At 47.0% G+C, this 21,920-nt stretch overlaps 2 protein-coding genes across 2 annotated transcripts; one reads left to right on the top strand and one right to left on the bottom strand.

Annotated features, from left to right (window-relative positions):
* Nucleotides 1–182: 182 nt before the first annotated feature.
* Nucleotides 183–2,122, top strand: tm7sf3 (transmembrane 7 superfamily member 3; the record flags this gene model as incomplete). Its single annotated transcript, XM_080522088.1, has 3 exons — nucleotides 183–283; nucleotides 616–778; nucleotides 1,627–2,122. Coding segments are annotated over 3 exons (518 nt in total), but the record flags the coding sequence as incomplete, so codon positions are not given.
* Nucleotides 2,123–3,516: 1,394 nt separating this feature from the next.
* Nucleotides 3,517–19,106, bottom strand: gas2l3 (growth arrest-specific 2 like 3). The gene is given in 10 exon segments (XM_080522087.1): nucleotides 3,517–4,551; nucleotides 4,553–5,289; nucleotides 6,149–6,253; nucleotides 6,903–7,044; nucleotides 7,125–7,188; nucleotides 8,641–8,782; nucleotides 8,856–8,974; nucleotides 10,471–10,648; nucleotides 17,687–17,744; nucleotides 18,876–19,106. Coding segments are annotated over 9 exon segments (2,136 nt in total). The 5' UTR covers nucleotides 17,711–17,744; nucleotides 18,876–19,106; the 3' UTR covers nucleotides 3,517–3,926.
* Nucleotides 19,107–21,920: the final 2,814 nt, after the last annotated feature.

Genomic DNA, 21,920 nt, shown 5'->3' with positions numbered 1-21,920 from the left:
CTTTTTCTTCTTCCCCCTTTTTCATTCCAAGTGAAACGACAAACCAGTCGTCACTGACATTAACGTTTTGAAAACGCCTCTTCAGGTGAAACTTTAAGAAAAAACAAAAAAAAACTTGAAAAACCAGTGTGTGAAACTGGTCCTCCCGTCTCCATGGTAACCGGGAGACTCTGTCTCTGCAGGAGACCTGGACCTGTTCCGGCGCTCCCACGTGGTTTTCTGGGTGACGTTCTGCTGCGTCATGGTCGTCGTCCCGCTGCTGTTTGTGCGCTGGCCCAAAGAGGTAACCATGGCAACGGAAGGAAAACACACGTTTTTAATTCCGCCTCCTGGAAGCTGGTGATGCTGATGACGTGAAGTACCAGCAGCGGCCTCGGGGGGGCGCTGTTGTAGAGCGTTTAACATGACGCCCTCTCAAAATGCAGAAATGTTCTTTTCTTCTTGGTTCTGAGACACTTTAATGAATGAGAGTGGCGCCCCCTGGTGGTTTAAAGTTAAATATTCATCCCAACACAGAAAGTAAACAAAAAAAAAGTCTTGTTTTCACTCTTCAGACACCAAAACAGCCTGAAGTGAAGCTCTCTTGATGATATATTCTATATATATGTGCCTCAGGGGAACATCACCACGTGCGGCGTGGTCGGAGCGTACGCCGTCATCCTGGCCGTCAACGCCTACGTCTCCACCAGCCTGTCCTACGTCACCCTCGACGTCCTGAAGCGGCTGCTGAACGCCGACTTCAGCCCGGCGCTGACCGACGTGCCGCTGCGGGGCCTCGGTGAGGAACCAGACGCCCGGCGGCCTCAGAACAAACAAACAAAAAAAAATGATTTACTTATTAAATTATAAAAACATTTTACAATAAAGATGAAAAAATGAAATTATTTACTTATTAAATTAAATTATTAAAATATATTGAATACCATAAATTATGTAAAAATATATGAACTTATTTACTTATTAAAATAAATTATAAAATATATTTTTAAATTCAACAAATATGTAAAAAAAAAAGTACTTATTAAATTCAAAAAATATTTTACAATAAATATGAAAAAATGAAATTATTTACTTATTAAATTAAATGATAAAAATATATTTTAAGCATAATAAATATGTAAAAAAATATACAATTATTTACTTATTAAATTATAAAAACATGTGGAATACAATAAATTATGTAAAAAACATATGAAATTATTTACTTATTAAATTAAATTATAAAATATATTTTTAAATAGAATTAATATGTAAAAAAATATACAATTATTTACTTATAACATATTTTAAATCGAATAAATATGGAAATAATATATTAAATGATTTATATTTTTAAATACAATAAATATTTCAAGCCAATAATTAGTTATTGAATTAAATTATAAAAAATATAATTTTAAATAGTGCGTCTCAAACTTGCTTCAAAATCAGAAAAATAATAAATATGATTTATAAAATGTTTAATCAGGTTAAATTGTTGAACTTTTAGTCAATTTGTTCTGATTTTTGTCAGATTTACGCTGAAAAACTGATTTTGTCGTCTGTTAACGGCCTGAAATAGTCAAATAAAGAGAATAAAGTTGAATTGTGTCCCGAGGTGAAGGTTTCAACATGTCTTTCCTCCAGACTACGCCCTGATGACGGTGTGGGTGGTGCTGGGCGTGTGCGGCGTGGTGCTGCAGCTGTACCGGGAGCGCTGGCGGCCGTTCTTCCCGCCCAGCCCCTACCTCATGTGGCTGCAGGAGCGCGAGCGCCGCAGCACCAACGTCCTGGACCCGAGCCACCACTTCCCCTCGCTGCCCGGCCGCCTGCTGGCCCGGGCGCGCCAGCTGACCCGGCGGGCCGAGCCGGCGGGCGAGCGCACGCCGCTGCTGCTCTGAGGCTCAGCCACACCTTGACTAAACTCTCAACACCGTTTGTTTGTTTGTTTGTTTGTTTGCACTGAAGTCACGACGCGACGCCTCCGGGGGTTTTTCCCACCTTCGGCTTCCAGACGCCTGATAAAACGTCTTTTTCCCGCCGTTCCTACTGAACGCTGATGTTTAAAGTAAAGGTCAGTCGTGATTTGTAACGATAACGTGTTTTTTTTATATTTAATAAAGCCTCGAAAATTAAAGATTTCCATCCGCTTTTGTCCAGTTTGTTGTTGTTTCTCCACAAAAAGTTGTTTTAAATGAGTGAAAGTGTAGAAATGTGTCGTGATGTGCTTATTATACACTTGTCATGCCTGAGGGCGGCCACCAGAGGGCGCCACCACACCGCACAACTGAGATTAGAAACCTGGATTGAGGAATTAATAAAATTCTGATTCCAGACTAGAAAACACGTTTCACTTCTTTTTTTGCTTTTCTTTTTCCCTTTTAATTTGGTCATTTTTTTCTTTTTCCCTTTTAGTCTTTTTTCATTTTTCTTCTTCCCCTTTTTTCTTTTTTCATTCTTTTGTAAAAAAAAATATTTTTCCTTCTTTTAGTTTTTCATTTTTCTTCTTCCCCTTTTTTCTTTTTTAATTTTTCATTCTTTTTTTTTTTTTAATTCTTTTTCCCTTTTAATCTTTTTTCATTTTTCTTTTTCATTTTTCATTCTTTTAAAAAAAAATGTTTTCCCTTTTAATCTTTTTTCATTTTTCTTTTTCATTTTAAAAAAAAATATTTTTCCCTTCTTTTAATCTTTTTTCATTTTTCTTCTTAATTTTTCATTCTTTTTAAAAAAAAAATTTTTTTCCCTTCTTTTTATCTTTTTTCATTTTTCTTTTTAATTTTTCATTCTTTTAAAAAAAAAAAAATCTTTTTCCCTTTTACTCTTTTCTTTTTCTTCTTCCCCCTCTTTCCTTCCAAGTGAAGCGACAAACCAGTTTTTGAAATAGTTGTTAAAAGATTGACAAAGGTCACGTTTTTGAAACAGACTGTAACCTACAAAGTAAAAACATTGGAATTGATTAATTCAGTTTCCTGTTTGGCAATACTTCACATCGTCTTTTTACTAATAAGACTTTTGAATTATTTTTTAATAAAGGCTTTTCAAATCTTCTGCGGTTCCCAGAGAAAAAAATGCAGATCCTTCAAGTCTCTGCAGGTAATTTATATTTCACCTTTTATCACCCGATTTCAGTGCAGCAAGAAGAAACAGCTTTTTTTTTTTAACCACTGATCCATTTATTAATCCAAAAAGTAGCAGGAACAGGAGAAACAATCAGATTCAAAACTGTGACGAACAGACGTTTCTGTAAAGTGCCGAATAAGAAAAACCGAAAAAAAAAAGAAGAAAAAAAGAAAGCCTCACTGATAACACACACCTGTACACACACACACACACACACACACACACACACGACATAAAAAACTAGATTTTAATTTTTTTTTGTTGAATCACAGAAAAAATTAGAAATGATATAAAAGCGTTTCGTCAGTAGTCATGAGTGTCGGTTCACACTGCAAACCGGTTCAGGCTCCCCGATACATTCGAATAGCCCCCCCCCCTCTCCCCCTCCCCCCCCCCCTCAACCAATCAAAAGGCACAACAGCGGGAAGCCCCGCCCCCAAACCTCCACGCCGCTCTTTAAAAAAAATCCTCACCCGAGTGAGTCATGTGACCTCCAGGGTTTAAAAAAACAACAAACTGGAATCATGACTTTGGTGACGCCGATGCTTTCTGAGGAAAACAACAACAACAACAACAACAACAACAAAAACAACAAAACGATTCATGACGAGTACAAAAAGTAACTTGGTCAGTAATGATGCAGGCGGAACCGAGGATGTAAACGTTAATCTGGTAACGACAAAACTTTTACAGATTTAAAAAAAAAAAAAATTATTAAAAAAAATTACAAAATTAACTGTTAAATTTTAAAAAACAAAAAAAAACGAGCTTTTTCCTGACGATTAGTGAAACGACGTGAAGTCGCCGCTTTTGGTTTCCCGTTTGTTTTACGTCTTGGGCCGCCTCCTGCTGTTCATTTCGAAATAAGCGTCCTCGCTCTTGCCCTGCGGCAGCTTCCTGGCGCCGCCACCGGGCGGCGCTCTGCCTGCCGCGCCCCGGGGGGCGGGGCCTCGCTGGGGGGCGGGGCCTCGCTGGGGGGCGGCGGGCGGGGCCGGCTCCGGTCTGGGAGTCGGCCTCGCCGCGGCGGCGACGGTTTGCTTATTCCGAGCCGTCCTCTGTGACGGGGCTTTCTGATTGGCCCTGCCGGCGGGGGAGGGGCTGACTCCGCCCCCCGGGACCCGCCCGGGGGCGGCGGCGGCGGCGGCGCCTCGTGAGACGGGGGGGTTCAGCTTCGTGGGGGTTGGCCCCTTGACTCTGGGCTCTTTGGCCCTTGGCAGGTAGGAGGCGGGCTTGGCGACGGCCGGGGGGGCGGAGCCTGAGAAGGGGGCGGGGCTACGGGACTGTGCCGCCACCGGCGTCGGCGCCCTGGTGGCCGTCCTCGCTCGCCGCACCGCGTCGAGACGGAGGCGCGAGGCGGGCGAGCCCGGGCGGCGCTGCGCCAGGCGGGAGCGCTGGCCCACGCCCGGCGGAGGGCGAGCGTCTTTGGAGGCGGGGGCGGGGGCCTGCGGCGGGTGGCGCCGGCGTGGCCGGGCGGGGCGGCGCCGACGTGGGCGTGGTGCAGGGGCTGGAGGGTTTGGGGCATTTGGAGGATGGCTCGGGGCAGACGGGGCTCCGGGGCTGAGGAGCGCCGCCGCCGCCGCCGCGCAGGAGCGGCCTGAGTTTATGTTTGGAGGCGGGGCTTGGGTTCACCGGGGGTTTGGAGGCGGAGCCTGGATTGGCGGGCGGCGCCGACGGAGTCAGGGCTCTCCGCCGCCCCCCCGGTCTGGAGCCCACCGGGGTGGAGGGAAGAGAGGCAGAACCTTTGGCGGCGGCGGCGGCGGTGGGCAGCGGCAGCTGCGTCGGTTTCCGGGGCGACGGCGGCGCCAGCTGGAGGTTCCGCCTCGGCGCGGAGGCGGAGCCTTTCCTCGCCAGCGTGGGCGTGCACGCCGGCGAGGCGTTGTGGGAGCGGCACGGCTGGCCGGGACCCGAGGCGGCGGAGGACGAGGACGAGGAGGAAGAGGAGGAGGACGACGAAGAGGAGGAGGAGAGGAGGTCGTTGACGGCGGCGAGGGGGTCCATCTCGGGCGGCGGGGGCGGAGCCGCGTTGCCGTGGTGACCGCCCAGACCCGGCGGGCCTTTCTGGAACGCCAGGATCTTCTGCTCCAGCGTGGTGAACTGTAGAACCCGCAGCGGGTCGTACTTGGAGAGGAAGCCGCGCAGCGTGTCCCAGCCCCCGCCCACACGCACCATCACGTGCTTCCCATGGAGCATCTGGGGGGGGGGGGGGGGGGGGGGGAGAGACGGCAACAGCTCAAGTTAAAACACGTCTTTAAGTTTCACGTTTACACTGCAGCGTTGGATTGTTATTACAGTGACTGTCAAAATAAAACTACCAAGTTGGATCGTTATTACGGTGACTGTCAAAATAAAACCACCAAGTTGGATTGTTATTACGGTTATTGTCAAAATAAAACCACCAAGTTGGATCGTTATTACGGTGACTGTCAAAATAAAACCACCAAGTTGGATTGTTATTACAGTGACTGTCAAAATAAAACCACCAAGTTTGATTGTTATTATTGTGACTGTCAAAATAAAACTACCAAGTTGGACTGACATTACAGTGACTGTCAAAATAAATGCACCAAGTTGGATCGTTATTACAGTGACTGTCAAAATAAAACCACCAAGTTTGATTGTTATTATTGTGACTGTCAAAATAAAACTACCAAGTTGGACTGACATTACAGTGACTGTCAAAATAAAACCACCAAGTTGGATTGTTATTACAGTGACTGTCAAAATAAAACCGCCAAGTTGGATTGTTATTATTGTGACTGTCAAAATAAAAGCACCAAGTTGGATTGTTATTACAGTGACTGTCAAAATAAAACCACCAAGTTTGGATTGTAATTACGTGACTGTCAAAATAAAAGCACCAAGTTGGATTGTAATTACGGTGATTGTTATTACAGTAATCAGATTACACGTGTCCAGTACACACACACACACACACACACACACACACACACACACACACACACACACACACACACACACACACACACACACACACACACACACACACACACACACACACACACACACACACACACACACACACACACACCCTGATGAAGATGGTCTTGTCCCCCAGACGATATCGTCCCTCTGACAGATACTCAATAGAAACTCTGTTGGCGCAGTTACAGGGGGGGTCGTCCAGGCCGTGCTCCTGGGGGGGGGGCAGCTCAGTTATTACACAGTTATTACAGTTTACATATTACAATATAGAAAATAACTAAATGCATAAATATATAACAGCTTTAATTGCTTTTAATGTAGATGAATAAATGCACAAATATAAATCAAGAAATCTTCTAAATGCCACAGAAAATAAAAAATTTAAATAAATAAAAATAAAAATAGATAAAATAAAAATAAATAATACAAATAGATAATAATAATACAAATAGATAATAAAATAATAATAATAAAACACTAATAATAAAATAAAAAAAAATAAATAAATAAAAAAAATAATAATAATAATAATAATAATAATAATAATAATAATAATAATAAGGCTGCAGGCCTCCAGGTCAACTCGTCCGACACGTTTTGGTGAAATCAGTCAACCTGAGGTAGAAATTAACTGCTTCCGGGGTCGAAGGTCAAGCGGCGCAGCGACGAGTCATTTGGGGATAAATATTTTACGGCGGCGGAGCTTTTCTCCAAACGGCCTTCCGCTCCGACGGGCGCCGCTATTTTTAGCGCCTCCGTCTCCCCGGGGGGCGAAACGACCAAAAAAAAAAAACGGTGATCCGGCAGAACGGCGCCACGTGGTCCCGATGCGTCACGGCGGCGGCGGCGGCGGCGCTCACCCCGGGCTGGTAGAGGCCGCCGTGCTGGCAGCACACGCTGAAGGTCTTGACGGCGGGCGGCGGCTCCTCCGTCAGCAGCAGCGTCTCCTCCAGCTCGATCTCCTTCTCCAGCTTCACCAGCACCGGCGGCTCCACGCCGTACCTGAGGACGGACGGCGGCGGCGGTTAGCGGTTAGCGCACGTCGCGCCACGCTGAGGCGGCGGCGGCGGCGAGGGACTCACTTTGAGACGATGCGGCCGATCTCCAGCAGGCAGAGGCAAACCTGGCGAGGCTCCTTGTGCAGCACTGAGGACGCAGACACAGCTGGAGTCACTTCAACGCCACGCCGCCGCCACGCCGCCGCGCAAACGCAGGTTTTATGTTTGGAGAGGAAATTAAAAATGGCGTCCGGCGGGTCGTAGTGAAGCGAGACTCGGAATGATTCCCTCCTCTACACATCCTATTAAACTGTTAAGACGTGAGGGTTAAACGCTTCATCCCGTTAGCTAGCTTCAACACGGAGGCCAGGATTAACGAGGCTAATCCAGTGGACGACCGTCTCTGGAAACCGTCGGCATCGACTTCATTCACCGTGAGACGGCTACGCTAACAGAAGGTCAAATAGAACCAGCAAGTTGGTGATACTATGGTGACTGTCAAAATAAAACTACCAAGTTGGTGATACTACGGTGACTGTCAAAATAAAACTACCAAGTTGGTGATACTACGGTGACTGTCAAAATAAAACTACCAAGTTGGTGATATTACGGTGACTGTCAAAATAAAACTACCAAGTTGGTGATACTACGGTGACTGTCAAAATAAAACTACCAAGTTGGTGATAATACGGTGACATTTACACTGCAGCATTGGATTGTTATTACAGTGACTGTCAAAATAAAACGACCAAGTTGGATTGTTTTTATGGTGACTGTCAAAATAAAACTACCAAGTTGGATTGTTATTATGGTGACTGTCAAAATAAAACTACCAAGTTGGATTGTTATTATGGTGACTGTCAAAATAAAACAACCAAGTTGGAGTGTTATTATGGTGACTGTCAAAATAAAACTACCAAGTTGGATTGTTATTATGGTGACTGTCAAAATAAAACAACCAAGTTGGAGTGTTATTGCAGTCACGTCACCTCCACCCCCATCTACATTACCTCCACCCTTCACCTACATCACCTCTACCCTTTACCTCCATCCTTTACCTCCATCACCTCCACCCTTTACCTACATCACCTCCACCCTCATCACCTCCACCACCTCCATCCTTCACCTCCACCCTCTACCTCCACCCTCTACCTCCATCACCTCCACCCTTTACCTCCACCACCTCCATCACCTCCACCCTCATCACCTCCATCACCTCCACCCTTCACCTCCACCCTCCTTCACCTCCATCACCTCCGCCCTACATCCCCTCCACCCTTCACCCACATCACCTCCACCCTACATCCCCTCCACCCTTCACCCACATCACCTCCACCCTACATCCCCTCCACCCTTCACCTACATCACCTCCACCCTACATCCCCTCCACCCTTCACCTCCATCCCCTCCACCCTTCGCCTCCATCACCTCCACCCTTCGCCTCCATCACCTCCACCCTCAGTCCCTGAAGATTTCCTCAGATTAAGAACAAAACCAGTTCAGAGAAAGAAATCTGATTAACGGATTTAAGAAAAAGAAGGAATCAGCAGGAAATTGAAGTAGGAGTCGTGGTGGTGACGGAGGTGACGGAGGTTCTCACCCAGGCCCTCCGACTCAAACAGGTAGGTCTCCTCCACCCCCACGTGGCGGCACCAGGACAGGAAGTTGGCGGTGTTGTCCCGGGCGAAGAAGGACCCCGGAGACGCGTCTCGCCTGCAGACGAGCTTCCTGGAGGGGAAGAGCTGGACACAGAGCACCGTCAGCCCAACCCCAACACTTCTCCCCCCGGCCTCGCCTCGCCTCGCCTTGCCTCACCTTGCCCGGTTGGGCCGAGCAGCTCTGGGCGACCTTGCTCTGCAGGACGCCGACCAGCTGGCAGAGCTTCACGCCGTTGTTCAGCTCCTCCATGAAGAACTCCGCCCGAACCTCCACCCCTGGAGGACAGGAAGGAAAACATGAGTAAAAAACTGTCCCTCAGTCACTTCCTTCAAAGTAAAAACAAAACAGAAGAGTCGTTTCCTCTGGGTCCAGACGTACGTCGGCAGAAGGTCCAGACGTACGTCGGTAGAATGGAGGAGCAGATCAAAGCAGGGACTTTGCTCCGGTTCGCTGATTATCAACTTTCAAATCCAATTTCACAGGAGATCAATTGTTCTGCTGTTTCTACTTTGTTTTCCTCGCCTGGAGGGAAAAACTGGCTGTCAAAATAAAACTACCAACTTGGATTGTTATTATAGTGACTGTCAAAATAAAACCACCAACTTGGATTGTTATTATGGTGACAGTCAAAATAAAACTACCAATTTGGATTATTATTATGGTGACTGTCAAAATAAAACCACCAAGTTGGATTATTATTATGGTGACTGTCAAAATAAAACCACCAAGTTGGATTGTTATTATGGTAGCTGTCAAAATAAAACTACCAAGTTGGATTATTATTATGGTGACTGTCAAAATAAAACCACCAAGTTGGATTGTTATTATGGTAGCTGTCAAAATAAAACTACCAAGTTGGATTATTATTATAGTGACTGTCAAAATAAAACCACCAACTTGGATTGTTATTATGGTAGCTGTCAAAATAAAACTACCAAGTTGGATTATTATTATGGTGACTGTCAAAATAAAACCACCAAGTTGGATTATTATTATGGTGACTGTCAAAATAAAACCACCAAGTTGGATTGTTGTTGTGGTGACTGTCAAAATAAAACCACCAACTTGGATTGTTATTATGGTAGCTGTCAAAATAAAACTACCAAGTTGGATTATTATTATGGTGACTGTCAAAATAAAACCACCAAGTTGGATTATTATTATGGTGACTGTCAAAATAAAACCACCAAGTTGGATTGTTATTGTGGTGACTGTCAAAATAAAACCACCAAGTTGGATTGTTATTATGGTAGCTGTCAAAATAAAACTACCAAGTTGGATTATTATTATGGTGACTGTCAAAATAAAACCACCAAGTTGGATTATTATTATGGTGACTGTCAAAATAAAACCACCAAGTTGGATTGTTATTGTGGTGACTGTCAAAATAAAACCACCAAGTTGGATTGTTATTATGGTGACTGTCAAAATAAAATTACCAAGTTGGATTGTTATTACAGTGACTGTCAAGATAAAAGCACCAAGTCCCAAGAGAATCTGGACTGGGGAGTCGTGACATCACGGAGGAAGCTTTGTTCTGATTGGCTCTACTGAGCATGTGCAGAACAACCAGTCACTACTGGACTGTTATTACGGTGACTATCAAAATAAAAGTACCATGTGGAGGAGAATCTGGAGTCATGACACTACACAGGAAAACCCCCCATAGAGACTGACATGGGGCATTTTCAAAAAGTTGCACTCCGCCCCTCCACTTCCAGACTTGAAACCCTTTCAAAGAGTTGAAAGCGTTAGCGAGCGGCAGAATTACCCAGCATGCCGCTGAGCCAGATGGCCAGGTCCTCCTGCATGGGCACCAGCGTGGCCTCGTGCCGCACCGCCAGCCACTGGTCGTACTGGAAGACGTCCGCCAGGCCGGGGCCGTGGCGCTGGGCCAGGGGGCTGCGGGGGCCCAGCGGGGGGGCGCAGAACTTCTCGCCGAACCAAACCTGCAGACAGGAAGTTCAAACCTCATTACAACTTTAATTTACTAAAAAAAAAAAAAGCTTTTAAATGCTTCATTTTCTGGTTTAAACGACGAAACAGTGAAAGACACTGCCCCCAGTGGAGGGAGGGCGCACTGCACTCTTTGCTTTATAAATACTACATGTCACACTTTCATGTTCTCGTCCTTTGAGATCCTCGTCTTTCATCACAGTGTTTTTATACTTTTCTAGATCCGCAGGATGAAAACAAGTCGAGTGTGTAAATCAGCGTCTCGTCTCGCACGAGTTCACAGCGGCGCCGCGATGGCCTGCAGCGAGGCTGACGTCCCGTCGCATCATCTCACCGTCATGGCCGCCCTCCACCCTCCTCCCTCCACCCTCAGCCCTCCACCACCAGGTTCAGATGAGATCACCACCATCAACCATTAAAATCCTTTCATCTCATTGGTCGTCGGTCACAGTGACTAAATATGTTCACTTATGTTAAATAATTAATAAGAAGGAAATGTTCCTTTAAATAACCAAATGTGCCATTAAAATGTATAAAAGCAGGCAAAATTGTTATTTTTGTATCTGAACATATTCGGTAAAATAATAATATTCGATAGCAGGGGAAAGTAATAATAATAAATATCTACATCAGAACATTGTTATCAGCAAAAGGTGCAGTTTCATACGAGGAGTCAGAATTCTATACGACGCCGGGTCGTTTTCTGGGTATTTAATTTGTTGCAGGCAGCAGGAGGGGTCATCTAGAAATGTACATCTAGGATCATTAAAATTGTCTGGAAACGTACGTCTAGAATAATCTATAAACGCATCTAGAATCCTCTGGCATCGGCTAGAATAATCTGGAAACATGGGTCCAGAAACACAAACCTCCAGAATAATCTAGAATCCTCTAGCATCATACATCTAGAATCATCCAGAAACATCTAGAATCATACGTCTAGAACCGTATAGAAACATGAATCTAGAAATGTCTAGAATCGTGCGCCTAGAAATATCTAGAATCATATAGAAGCATGCATCTAGAATCATATAGAAACATACATCTAGAAACATCTAGAAATGTCTAGAAACATCTAGAATTGTATAGAAACATACATCTAGAACCGTATAGAAACATGAATCTAGAAATGTCTAGAATCATTCGGAAACATGCATCTAGAATCATATAGAAGCATGCATCTAGAATCATGTAGAAACATACATCTAGAAACATATCTAGAAATGTCTAGAAACATCTAGAATTGTATAGAAACGTGTCTAGAATCATACATCTAGAATCATATAGAAACATGAATCTAGAAACATCTAGAATTGTATAGAAACATCTAGAACCAGACAGAAACATCTAGACTCATATAGAAACATGCATCTAGAAACATCTAGAATCGTATAGAAACATCTAGAACCAGACAGAAACATCTAGACTCATAGAGAAGCATACATCTAGAAACATCTAGAATCGTATAGAAACATCTAGAACCAGACAGAAACATCTAGACTCATATAGAAGCATACATCTAGAAACATCTAGAATCGGACAGAGACATGGAGAAACAGACATCTCGGATTATCTGGGATCATCTAGGAACAAACATCTGAAACAGATGTGGGCGGTGAAGACTTGTCCAGAAGTTATGCAACTCTCCCTCTCGCCCTCTTTTCTCCCCCTCCTCCACCCCTCCTCCTCCACCCCTCCTTCCCGTTTGTTGACATCTGCTTCACATCGTCCTCTAACCTCCGTGTCCATCACATGTGGACGAGTGCCGGCGGGACACTGCGTCCACTGAGCCTCCAACAAGGACGGCCTTGTGTCCCCGTGGACGGTCCCCATTTGATGCGTCTTGTCGGCCGCCTGCAGACAGGAAGTCGTCCTGCGGCGGGACAGACTCTACTGAGCATGTGCAGACGACGACTTCCTGCTGAGACGAACTCGTCCTGTTAAACTGAGACATTTACTGAAGATTAAAGAACCAACTTGATGTTTTTAAAAGAAACGCGTCGTGACAGAAGCTCGTCAGGAACCAGAGGACGAGTCTCTCGGGTGATGTAACACCTCGAGCCGCCGCCCCTCCCCCCCCCCCTCCTCGTGGCGTTCCACAAGGCTCACAACAAGGACGTTACTCGGTCTCGCAGCCAATTAGGAAATAAGGCGGCGAGATGTTTACAAGTTACGTAAACGATGCGGCGGCGATTAGAAAGCGGTCGGGATAATCCCGGGCTCATCACCTGACGGTGAGCATTCGCGGCTTAACGCACGCCAACGACGCCCTTCAGCATTCACTTAATCTTTCTTTTTCCTTACATCACTTGATCCAGGAGCAGGGAGGAGGAACAATGGAGCAGTTTGTCCTCGTTTACACACCGAGAGGATTCTGATGCTCTTAGCTAGAGCCACTTAACACACACACACACACACACACACACACACACAGTAAAACAATAGTGTGAGGAAGGTTAAAGGAAACGGACGTGGCGTTATTTCCAAGAAACGCAGGTCAGATTCGACATACTGAACATTTCTCTGTTCTGTAATCTGATTAGCTAAATGAGCTTTCCCCACGTCATTTCTACGATTCGTAAAAGTTCGAGGCAGTAAACGACCGACACGCGGTCGGGAATGTTGGGGGGGGTGCGGGATTACGTGATGCACCTGAACGCGTCACGAAAAAACATGGCGGCTCGGACAAAAACTCTTTTATTACTAGAACAGTTCTGAGGAATGAGTCTCTGAAGTTGAAAAGTTAAAACGTCGCTTCATAGATGTGATTGCTTTGAGGGGGCGTGGCCTGCTTTGAGGGGGCGTGGCCTGCTTTGAGGAAAGTCAACACTGATATTGGTGGGAATTTAAGAAACAACTCAGTCGAAACTCTGATTAATTAACATTTTCCTCTGGAATTTCAAGTTCGTGTTCCTAATGATCATTTCTTCCCGTAACAACGCTCTTAAAAATTACAAAAATTAAGACTTTTTAAGTCTTATTATTGAGCGAAATGCAACAACAGGCTCATAAGAAGGATTTCAGAGGCTTCACATAATAACGATCCAACTTGTTGGGCTGTGGAGACCCGAGTCTGCGTCCTGCAGCTCTTCAGCCTCGTGCAGAAGCTCGTGACGCTTTGAGGAAATAGAATGTAAATAATGTTGGGTTTTTTTTTTTTACATACAGACACTATATTTTGAAAATAGTGGTTGAAAAACAGCCGGAGTTGCAAAGGAAAAAAATGGATAAAACTACTCAAAAAAATAAATAGAAATTGCAATTATGAAATTTTAAATGGTCAAAAATTGTTAAATTGTTAATTTGACTAAAACCATTTGGAAATGCACAGCAGCTATAAATATCTAAACTATATGAATGATTACAAATGGCTAAAGCTGGAAAACTAAATGGCTAAAATCAAACAAAGGTGAAGAAACATAATAGAAAATGTTCATATATCTATACACAATATTTAAATTATTGTAGCTCTGATGCTTCAGGAATTAAACCTCAGTTTTCAGTATAAAAAAAAATTGCTTGAGATGTTTTTGCAGCTCTGGGAACATTTTATTTTGTGGGGAAAAAAACAAAACAAAACCAGCTGTTTGTCATAAAGTGTGCTGCTCATTTCCCAAACATTCAGTCGAACAACAAGGCTTTGACCTTTTCACCCACATCCAACTCAGACTTCCACCAGCGCATCTCGTCCTCTTCAGCCCGGCGCGTCAGCAGGCGCCGCTCATCCGAGGCGACGGCGCCTCAGAGGAGCGGCGCTAGTTTCTAGATCGCGCAGTTTGTGAAAAGTGTTCCGCTTCTCTTCGGTGTTTTTAAAACGCCGTGAGTTCCTGCCGTATATCACCCGGTTCCAACAAACCCTTGTAGGGCCCCGCTCCTCCTGCCGCTAGTGTCAGTAAATTCTAGTTCTATAGGTCTATGGCCCTGCTCCTCCTGCTGCTAGTGTCAGTAAATTCTAGTTCTATAGGTCTATGGCCCTGCTCCTCCTGCCGCTAGTGTCAGTAAATTCTAGTTCTATAGGTCTATGGCCCTGCTCCTCCTGCCGCTAGTGTCAGTAAATTCTAGTTCTATAGGTCTATGGCCCTGCTCCTCCTGCTGCTAGTGTCAGTAAATTCTAGTTCTATAGGTCTATGGCCCCGCTCCTCCTGCCGCTAGTGTCAGTAAATTCTAGTTCTATAGGTCTATGGCCCTGCTCCTCCTGCTGCTAGTGTCAGTAAATTCTAGTTCTATAGGTCTATGGCCCGGCTCCTCCTGCTGCTAGTGTCAGTAAATTCTAGTTCTATATGTCTATGGCCCGGCTCCTCCTGCTGCTAGCGTCATAGCTTCTAGTTCTATACGTCTATGGCCCTGCTCCTCCTGCTGCTAGCGTCATAGCTTCTAGTTCTATAGGTCTATGGCCCTGCTCCTCCTGCTGCTAGCGTTTAGCTTCTAGTTCTATACGTCTATGGCCCTGCTCCTCCTGCTGCTAGCGTTTAGCTTCTAGTTCTATACGTCTATGGCCCTGCTCCTCCAGGCTTGCTCCCCCACAATGCACCTGGAGAGCGTCGGCCTGGAAGCGAGGATTAGGACTTGTACCAGCGACGTGTTTGGACTCATTCCACTATGAATCCTTCTTGTTCACGGTTCCAACTATGCAGCCGGGTTTTTTTTAAAGATATTCCAACACATCCATTGCTGTGAAACAAAGTGATCGACTATTAACGAGTAAAACTATAGAACGATCAATCAATTAGTGAGGCGGCAGAGAAGGAACACTTCTTCTCTGACCGTCACAATGAAACTGAAAAATACAAGAACAACAACAAAATATGATCCCTGGAAACAACGCCTGCTCTCCGACCGCTGCGCCCTTACGGTGTGGTGTTTTATTGTCGTGTTGTGGCGTCGTGTTGTGCTGTCGTGTTGTTGTGTTGTGCTGTCGTGTTGTGGCATCTTGTTGTGCTGGCTTGTTGTCGTGTTGTGGCTTCTTGTTGTCGTGTTGTGGCGTCGTGTTGTGCTGGCTTGTTGTCGTGTTGTGGCGTCTTGTTGTCGTGTTGTGGCGTCGTGTTGTGCTGGCTTGTTGTCGTGTTGTGGCGTCTTGTTGTCGTGTTGTGGCGTCTTGTTGCCGTGCCGTGGCGTCTTGTTGCCGGGCCGTGGCGTCTTGTTGCCGGGCCGTGGCTTCTTGTTGCCGTGTCGTGGCGTCTTGTTGTCGTGTCGTGGCGTCTTGTTGTCGTGTCGTGGCGTCTTGTTGTCGTGTCGTGGCGTCTTGTTGTCGTGTTGTGGCGTCGTGTTGTGGCGTCGTGTTGTCGTGTTGTGGCGTCGTGTTGCCGTGCCGTGGCGTCTTGTTGTCGTGCCGTGGCGTCTTGTTGTCGTGCCGTGGCGTCTTGTTGTCGTGTTGTGGCGTCGTGTTGTCGTGTTGTGGCGTCCTGTTGCCGTGCCGTGGCTTCTTGTTGTCGTTATCCCGCCTGCCCTTCCGGGCCACCGTAGGTTCTGGACTCCGTACAGAGACTGATCAAACCCTGCTCTGCTCCTCACTGGACTGATTCAACGACCTCAAACCGACTCACGGCCTGGAAGCCTCCAGCAGGAACTCCCCTAGTGACATCATCTGGGGGGCGACTCTGGCTGAAGCTTCCCGCCACATGTTGAACGTCCTTCTCATGTCTGCAGTCCAAGACGAGGAGCCAGGACTCTCCCTCCGCCATGGGACAGACGCTGAAACACGATCCGCTTGTTGTTTTGGGATTTTATTTTCTTTGGTGGGGGGGGGGGGGGTCGGAACGCCCGGTTGCTGGGAGGAGAACGAGCCGCTCCACCAAGAAGAATGTTAGGAGGAACGTCATGGAGGCGTTGTCCGGAGACACATGTCTTCACTTCTTCTTTCAGAATGCAGTTTGGTTTGTTTGGTCTTTTGTTTTTTTTTCTCAACGCTTGCATGCGTCCGTCCTGAAGGGGGCGCTACACGGGACCTGCAGCTGCTTGAGGCCAGGGCGACCCCCCCCCCACCCCTCTGCTCCACCTTCTCCCCACAAATAAACCACTTTTTAACCTCGGTGGCGACTTCGGCCTCGCCAGAGAACAGATGTGAAGAGTTTCTCCATGAAATGATCTTTTTTCACAGCCGAGACGCTTCAGAGGCAATAAAACACTCTGGAGGTCTGCTAGTTAAATTCCTCCTTTGAAAGACGACAACTGGTGTGGAGGCCTTCTGAATACTGCTTTAAGTCCTTCTATATTATATAAGTCCTTTTAAAATGCCGCTTTTTTTAAAGTCCCAGTGAAATGAAGGTTCCACCTCCAGAACTCTCTGGTGTCTCTTCTAGAACGTTTTCCTGCTAACTGGCTGAAGGTCAAATGTTAAAACACGACAATCTGCGAGAAAATAGCCGATAAACTGCGCCATTTCCTCTGCTGGGCGGAGCTTCTGACAATAACAGAGTGACATCACGAGTTGTACAGAAGACGGTTCGTCCGTACCTCAGCAGCCGCCAGTTTTCACCTTTGAGGCGTCGAAGAGCTTTTCCGACTGTGGAATCACTGAAGATGAGTCCAGGTATTACTTGATCGTCTACTAGCCGCCCGAGCTAGCGGCTCCCGCTAGCCGCCCGAGCTAGCGGCTCCCTCTTGCCACTTGAGCTAGCCGCTCCCGCCGCCCCCCCTCCTCTCTGGTCTCTTCCAGGCTCAATCTTTCATCAAGGCTCATAAAACGCCGACTAGAACTTCAAAACACTGTAAAAACTTGGATATTTAAGAGGAAACAAGCCGATATAAACACAACAGATCGAGATCTGCACAACTCATGATGTCACACATAGGCTCCGCCACGGAGGAGAAGGATTCCCCGACTTCCTCGACTGGAGATTCAAATTTCAAATAACTTTGTTGTGTGACAACAGTGGTGGGCAGAGTCGGAGGAACCTTACAAGTAGAACCACAACTATCGTTTTTTACCAAGTAGTGTTTTACATTTCACGGGGACTTTAAGGGTTTGTTGAATGTTTAAATCGTCTAAAATGGGAAAAAAAATCAAGTTGTGTGTAGAGTAATGAGATTACCTGGGTGCCGGCCTGGACGGCCATGACTGATTTCAGACCGACGACTCACTTCTTCATTCTGTGAAAAGAGGAGAAGAAACGTGAAGATGGTCTGCAGAACAATAGAAGTTAGGAGGTCCCGGGACAGAACCCTGTGGAACTCCATCTCCTTTCAACTAATCTTTTAAACGCCGTTTCAGGAGTGGATACTCCCTCATACTGCGGAACTGGTGGAAACACGTCGCCACGGGGAGAGAAAACAAACGACTCTTGGACTCCGATCGAGGTAAAAGATCCAAACGATGACTCACCGTTTCACAATACGAAAAACAACCCGACTGTTTGATTTCCTATAAAAAGGTTCGAGTCCTGAACAGGGACCCGGATCAGCTGGGGTAGAAACAACGACCCAGGGTGTCGGTGCAACCCCAGACGGACCGATCAATACTGGAGATAGAAAGATAGAGCGGTAGAGAAAGCCCTTGATCGCCCCGATGCTCGACCTGAAAGGAGCCAGGAGGAAACCTGCAGGTTCTACTAACTCCAGTTGTCACGCCAACTAAACATCTGTGTGACTCTTCAGTCTGATCAGACATGAGGGTCTCTTGATTTGACGAGTTTAAAGGAGTGAGAGAGAGACAGAGAGAGAGACAGAGACAGACACGGAGAGACAGAGACACAGACAGAGAGACAGAGACAGAGAGAGACAGAGACTAACCAGTAGAGATGCTGCGAGGAAAAACAAAACGACTTTCTCACGAGGAGGTGAAGTGTCGGTCCTGGTTTCTCCCCGTTCCTCACACAGGATGTGAAGGAGTACCAGGACCACCGTCCCCAGGGGGGGTTGACAAAGAGACAGTGGGGTGGGGAGGGACTGGGTCTTAATAACACTGATGATCTGGTCAACACAGCTGAGGCAACAAACCAGTCCCCCAGCCCCCCCTCCCCCCCACCCCCCCCCCCCCCCCCCCCCCCCCCCCCAACTCATCAATACCAGCTTGGAAACAACTTCCACCCTGCAGTATTTATCCGTCCTGCTGTTTGTCCACACAAACAACAAGCAGTTTCAACAGACGTCACGATAGACGACCCTGTAGAGCGGCAGTCCGAAGACGCAAGTCAGCAGAACAGACAGGACAGGACAGGACAGGACAGGACAGGACAGGACAGGGCAGGACAGGGCAGGACAGGGCAGGGCAGGAGGACTCACCTCGGAGCAGAGACAGGGACAAGAGGACAGGACAGCGGTCTGAACTGGGATCAGTCCCCGGAGAGCGTCGTCATCCTCACGACTGTCGGCCGGCGCCGTCCGGACACCGCGGCTCCTGCCTCGTCGATCCACGAGTGAGAGAGGAGGGAGAGGCAGCGGGCGAACGACAGGGAGAGGGAGGAGGAGGAGGAGGAGGAGGAGCCCTGGTTAATGAAGTGGCTCTGCTTCGCTGCGCTCTGACCCCCTCACCCCCCCCCCCCATAATAACCCTGTCACGGCGGGACCTCTCACAAAGCCTCCATTGTTTTGCTAGCCACCCTCCCCTCAGCGGCCGAGCGACTCGCCAACCGGGGCGCAATCAACCCCAATGAGTTTTGATAGAGGTGGTGGCGGTTAGCAGGAGGGGTTTTAAACCCCCAACCCCCCCCCGGGCTCATCGACCCAGAACACTCCCCAGAAACTTCCTACTCTATCTTTGGCTCTTCTCGGCGGTGAAACTTGTCCCGCGGTTGTTTATTGGTCAATTAGCCATTAAACTCCGCGACCCAGAACTTGACGGTTCGTACTGAAACGTGTTTCAGCGTTTGAAACGTGTTTGTTCTCCTCCGGGAAGAACAAAACACATGAGGTCATGTGATCCACAGCAGAGGCCCAGATGTTTCTGCTCTGGTTGTTTTGTTCCAACGGGTCGGACGAGACGATGCCGTCAGTCAGAGCCTGTCTTCCAGAACCCGTCCCCCAGAACCCGTCCTCCGTCTTAAATCCTGACCTCCGGGCCACGACCCTCTGACTCATCAAGACAGACGCCCAATTTCAATTGTTATTACGGTGACTGTCAAAATAAAAGCACCAAGCCCAGGAGAATTTGGACGGGGAGTCGTGACACCACGGAGGAAACTGCGATCGTCTCTACTGAGCATGTGCAGAACTACAGTTGTCCTCCTTTATGGAGTCTGAAGCTTTTTGAAAAGTTCCACCTTGGGAGCTCTTCTCAAAAAGTTGCGTTTCCAGTGACTGAGCAATGTTGTCATGGAAACCGACGCCCAAAATGCAACGGTTTGACAGAATGTTTTAGGCGTTTTCCTAAAATTAACATGCAGTGAACAGTTGTTTTCGACAAAGTGGGACATCAGAGACGAGGGAGACGAAGTCCATTTACAACATATGAACTTTGTTTTTTTCCCTTTGTGATGCAGATTCTGCTTTGATTTTCCACCACACAAGAAAATCCTTGTAAGTACTGACGTGTTTCGAAGATTTGTTTGGGAAAGTCCTCCGGGGGAATGAAGACCTTTGGATTTGTAAAGAGAGGGAGGGTCCTGATTGGCTGGATTCCTTTCAGCTCAACAACACGGGACAAAAGGACAAGTCTCTGGACTCCAGTTGTGAGCATCTGGGGTCGATAGCGCGACGCCCAACAGGGACCAGAGGTGCCCAACGGGGACCAGAGGCCCCCCCAACAGGGACCAGAGGCGTCCAACAGGGACCAGAGGCCCCCCCCAACGGGGACCAGAGGTGCCCACGTTCCGTCCAAATGTCAAGCAGAGGAGAGGCGGAGAAAGGAAGTGGAAACAAAACGGGTTTTATTCCGACGGAACAGAGCAGAGCTTGAGGCGGCGGCGACCACGCACATTCCCCAACGGTCAGGAAAAAGTGTCCCACAGTGGACGTCTGTCCCTCTTCTGAGGAGCAGGAACTTGAAAGGAGTCCAACTTCAGGCCCTCCTTTTAGTAGAAATCCATCTTGAATTGTTTGTTTGCTTTGTTCTACTTCAGTTCAGACAAAGTCTGCGAAACTAAACCGATAAACTTTGTGATAAAGCCTCGGAGGACACGAGAACCGATTTCTAATCCCACTGACTCAAATACAAAAAGACCCTGATCAGGTTTGTCGGATCTGCACTGATTAAATCCTTCCTGCACGTTTAAATACCTCCTAGTGGTTGAAATCCATCAGGTGTGATCCTGTAGTACTGTTCAGTAAGGTATAGCTAGTGATCGCGAAATACGTCGGACGGTCGGTCATGACCGATAAAAACGTCCTCGGTCCGGTTAATGTCCTCTTAAAACTGGTCTCGGGTCCCAACTTTTCATTGATCAGTGTGAAAAAGCCAAGAATCACAGTATTCCAGCAGGTACCAGCAGTATTCCACCAGGTACCAGCAGTATTCCACCAGGTACCAGCGCTCCGCTAACTTAACAGCTCCCCGCGATGCGTTCACTGACTCCTCTAAGAGTCGGAATTCAGAACATCAAGAACACTGCACACTATCCATGGGCTGCCACCATTTTGAATGGTGACATCACATGACTTGGCGTTATTTGTGAATTCTAGTCAGATAAGTCGTTTACTGCTGAGTATTTAGCGTTTATTGTAATTTTTTTGTTCTTTTTTCACGTCTGTTGTGACGTTAATAAACTTTATACAACCATAAAAAAAAAAATTTTAAATGGGCGTTTCACGATCCGTGTATAGCCGTGGTGATTTGACCGCCATAAGTAACTGAGGACAAATTTTAATAAATAAATAAATAATAAAAAAAGTCCCTCTTGTCCTCACGTCCAGCTTCTACCTGGAAAAGTCACTATTTACAAATTAAGAAGTATTGGAGGTTTTCAGTCTATTAATGGAAGCAGATCTGGCCTGAGCTTCCCTGTAGAACCACCTACACATAGAGGGGGGGGGGGTCAGAGGGGGGGAATTGACCCCCCCCCTCTGACCCCCCTTCGTCCTCACAGGTTGCCTCTGGTAATCATTTAAGAGGATCAGCTCTATTCAGACAGGAGCTCCTCCACAACGCACCGTCGCTACGACTTGTGCAGCACGTGCAGCGCCGCGCGGCGCCCGCGGCGCTGCACTCGTGCGGAAGCGCAAAGTGAAGAAGAAAAAAAAAAAGCACACATGTTATGTAATGAGTTAAAAGTAGAAGGTTCAGGCGGCGTCATGCGTTTGATTTTCCGCTGCATGGCGGCGAGCGTCCCGGGGGGAGGGGGGGGTAAACATGAGTCACAACTAAAAGACAAAGTCAGCCCATGCGAAGTGTGG

Source organism: Blennius ocellaris (assembly GCF_963422515.1).
Source record: "Blennius ocellaris genome assembly, contig: SCAFFOLD_366, whole genome shotgun sequence".
NCBI lineage: Eukaryota > Metazoa > Chordata > Actinopteri > Blenniiformes > Blenniidae > Blennius > Blennius ocellaris.
This window is presented reverse-complemented; position numbering and strand designations above follow the sequence as displayed.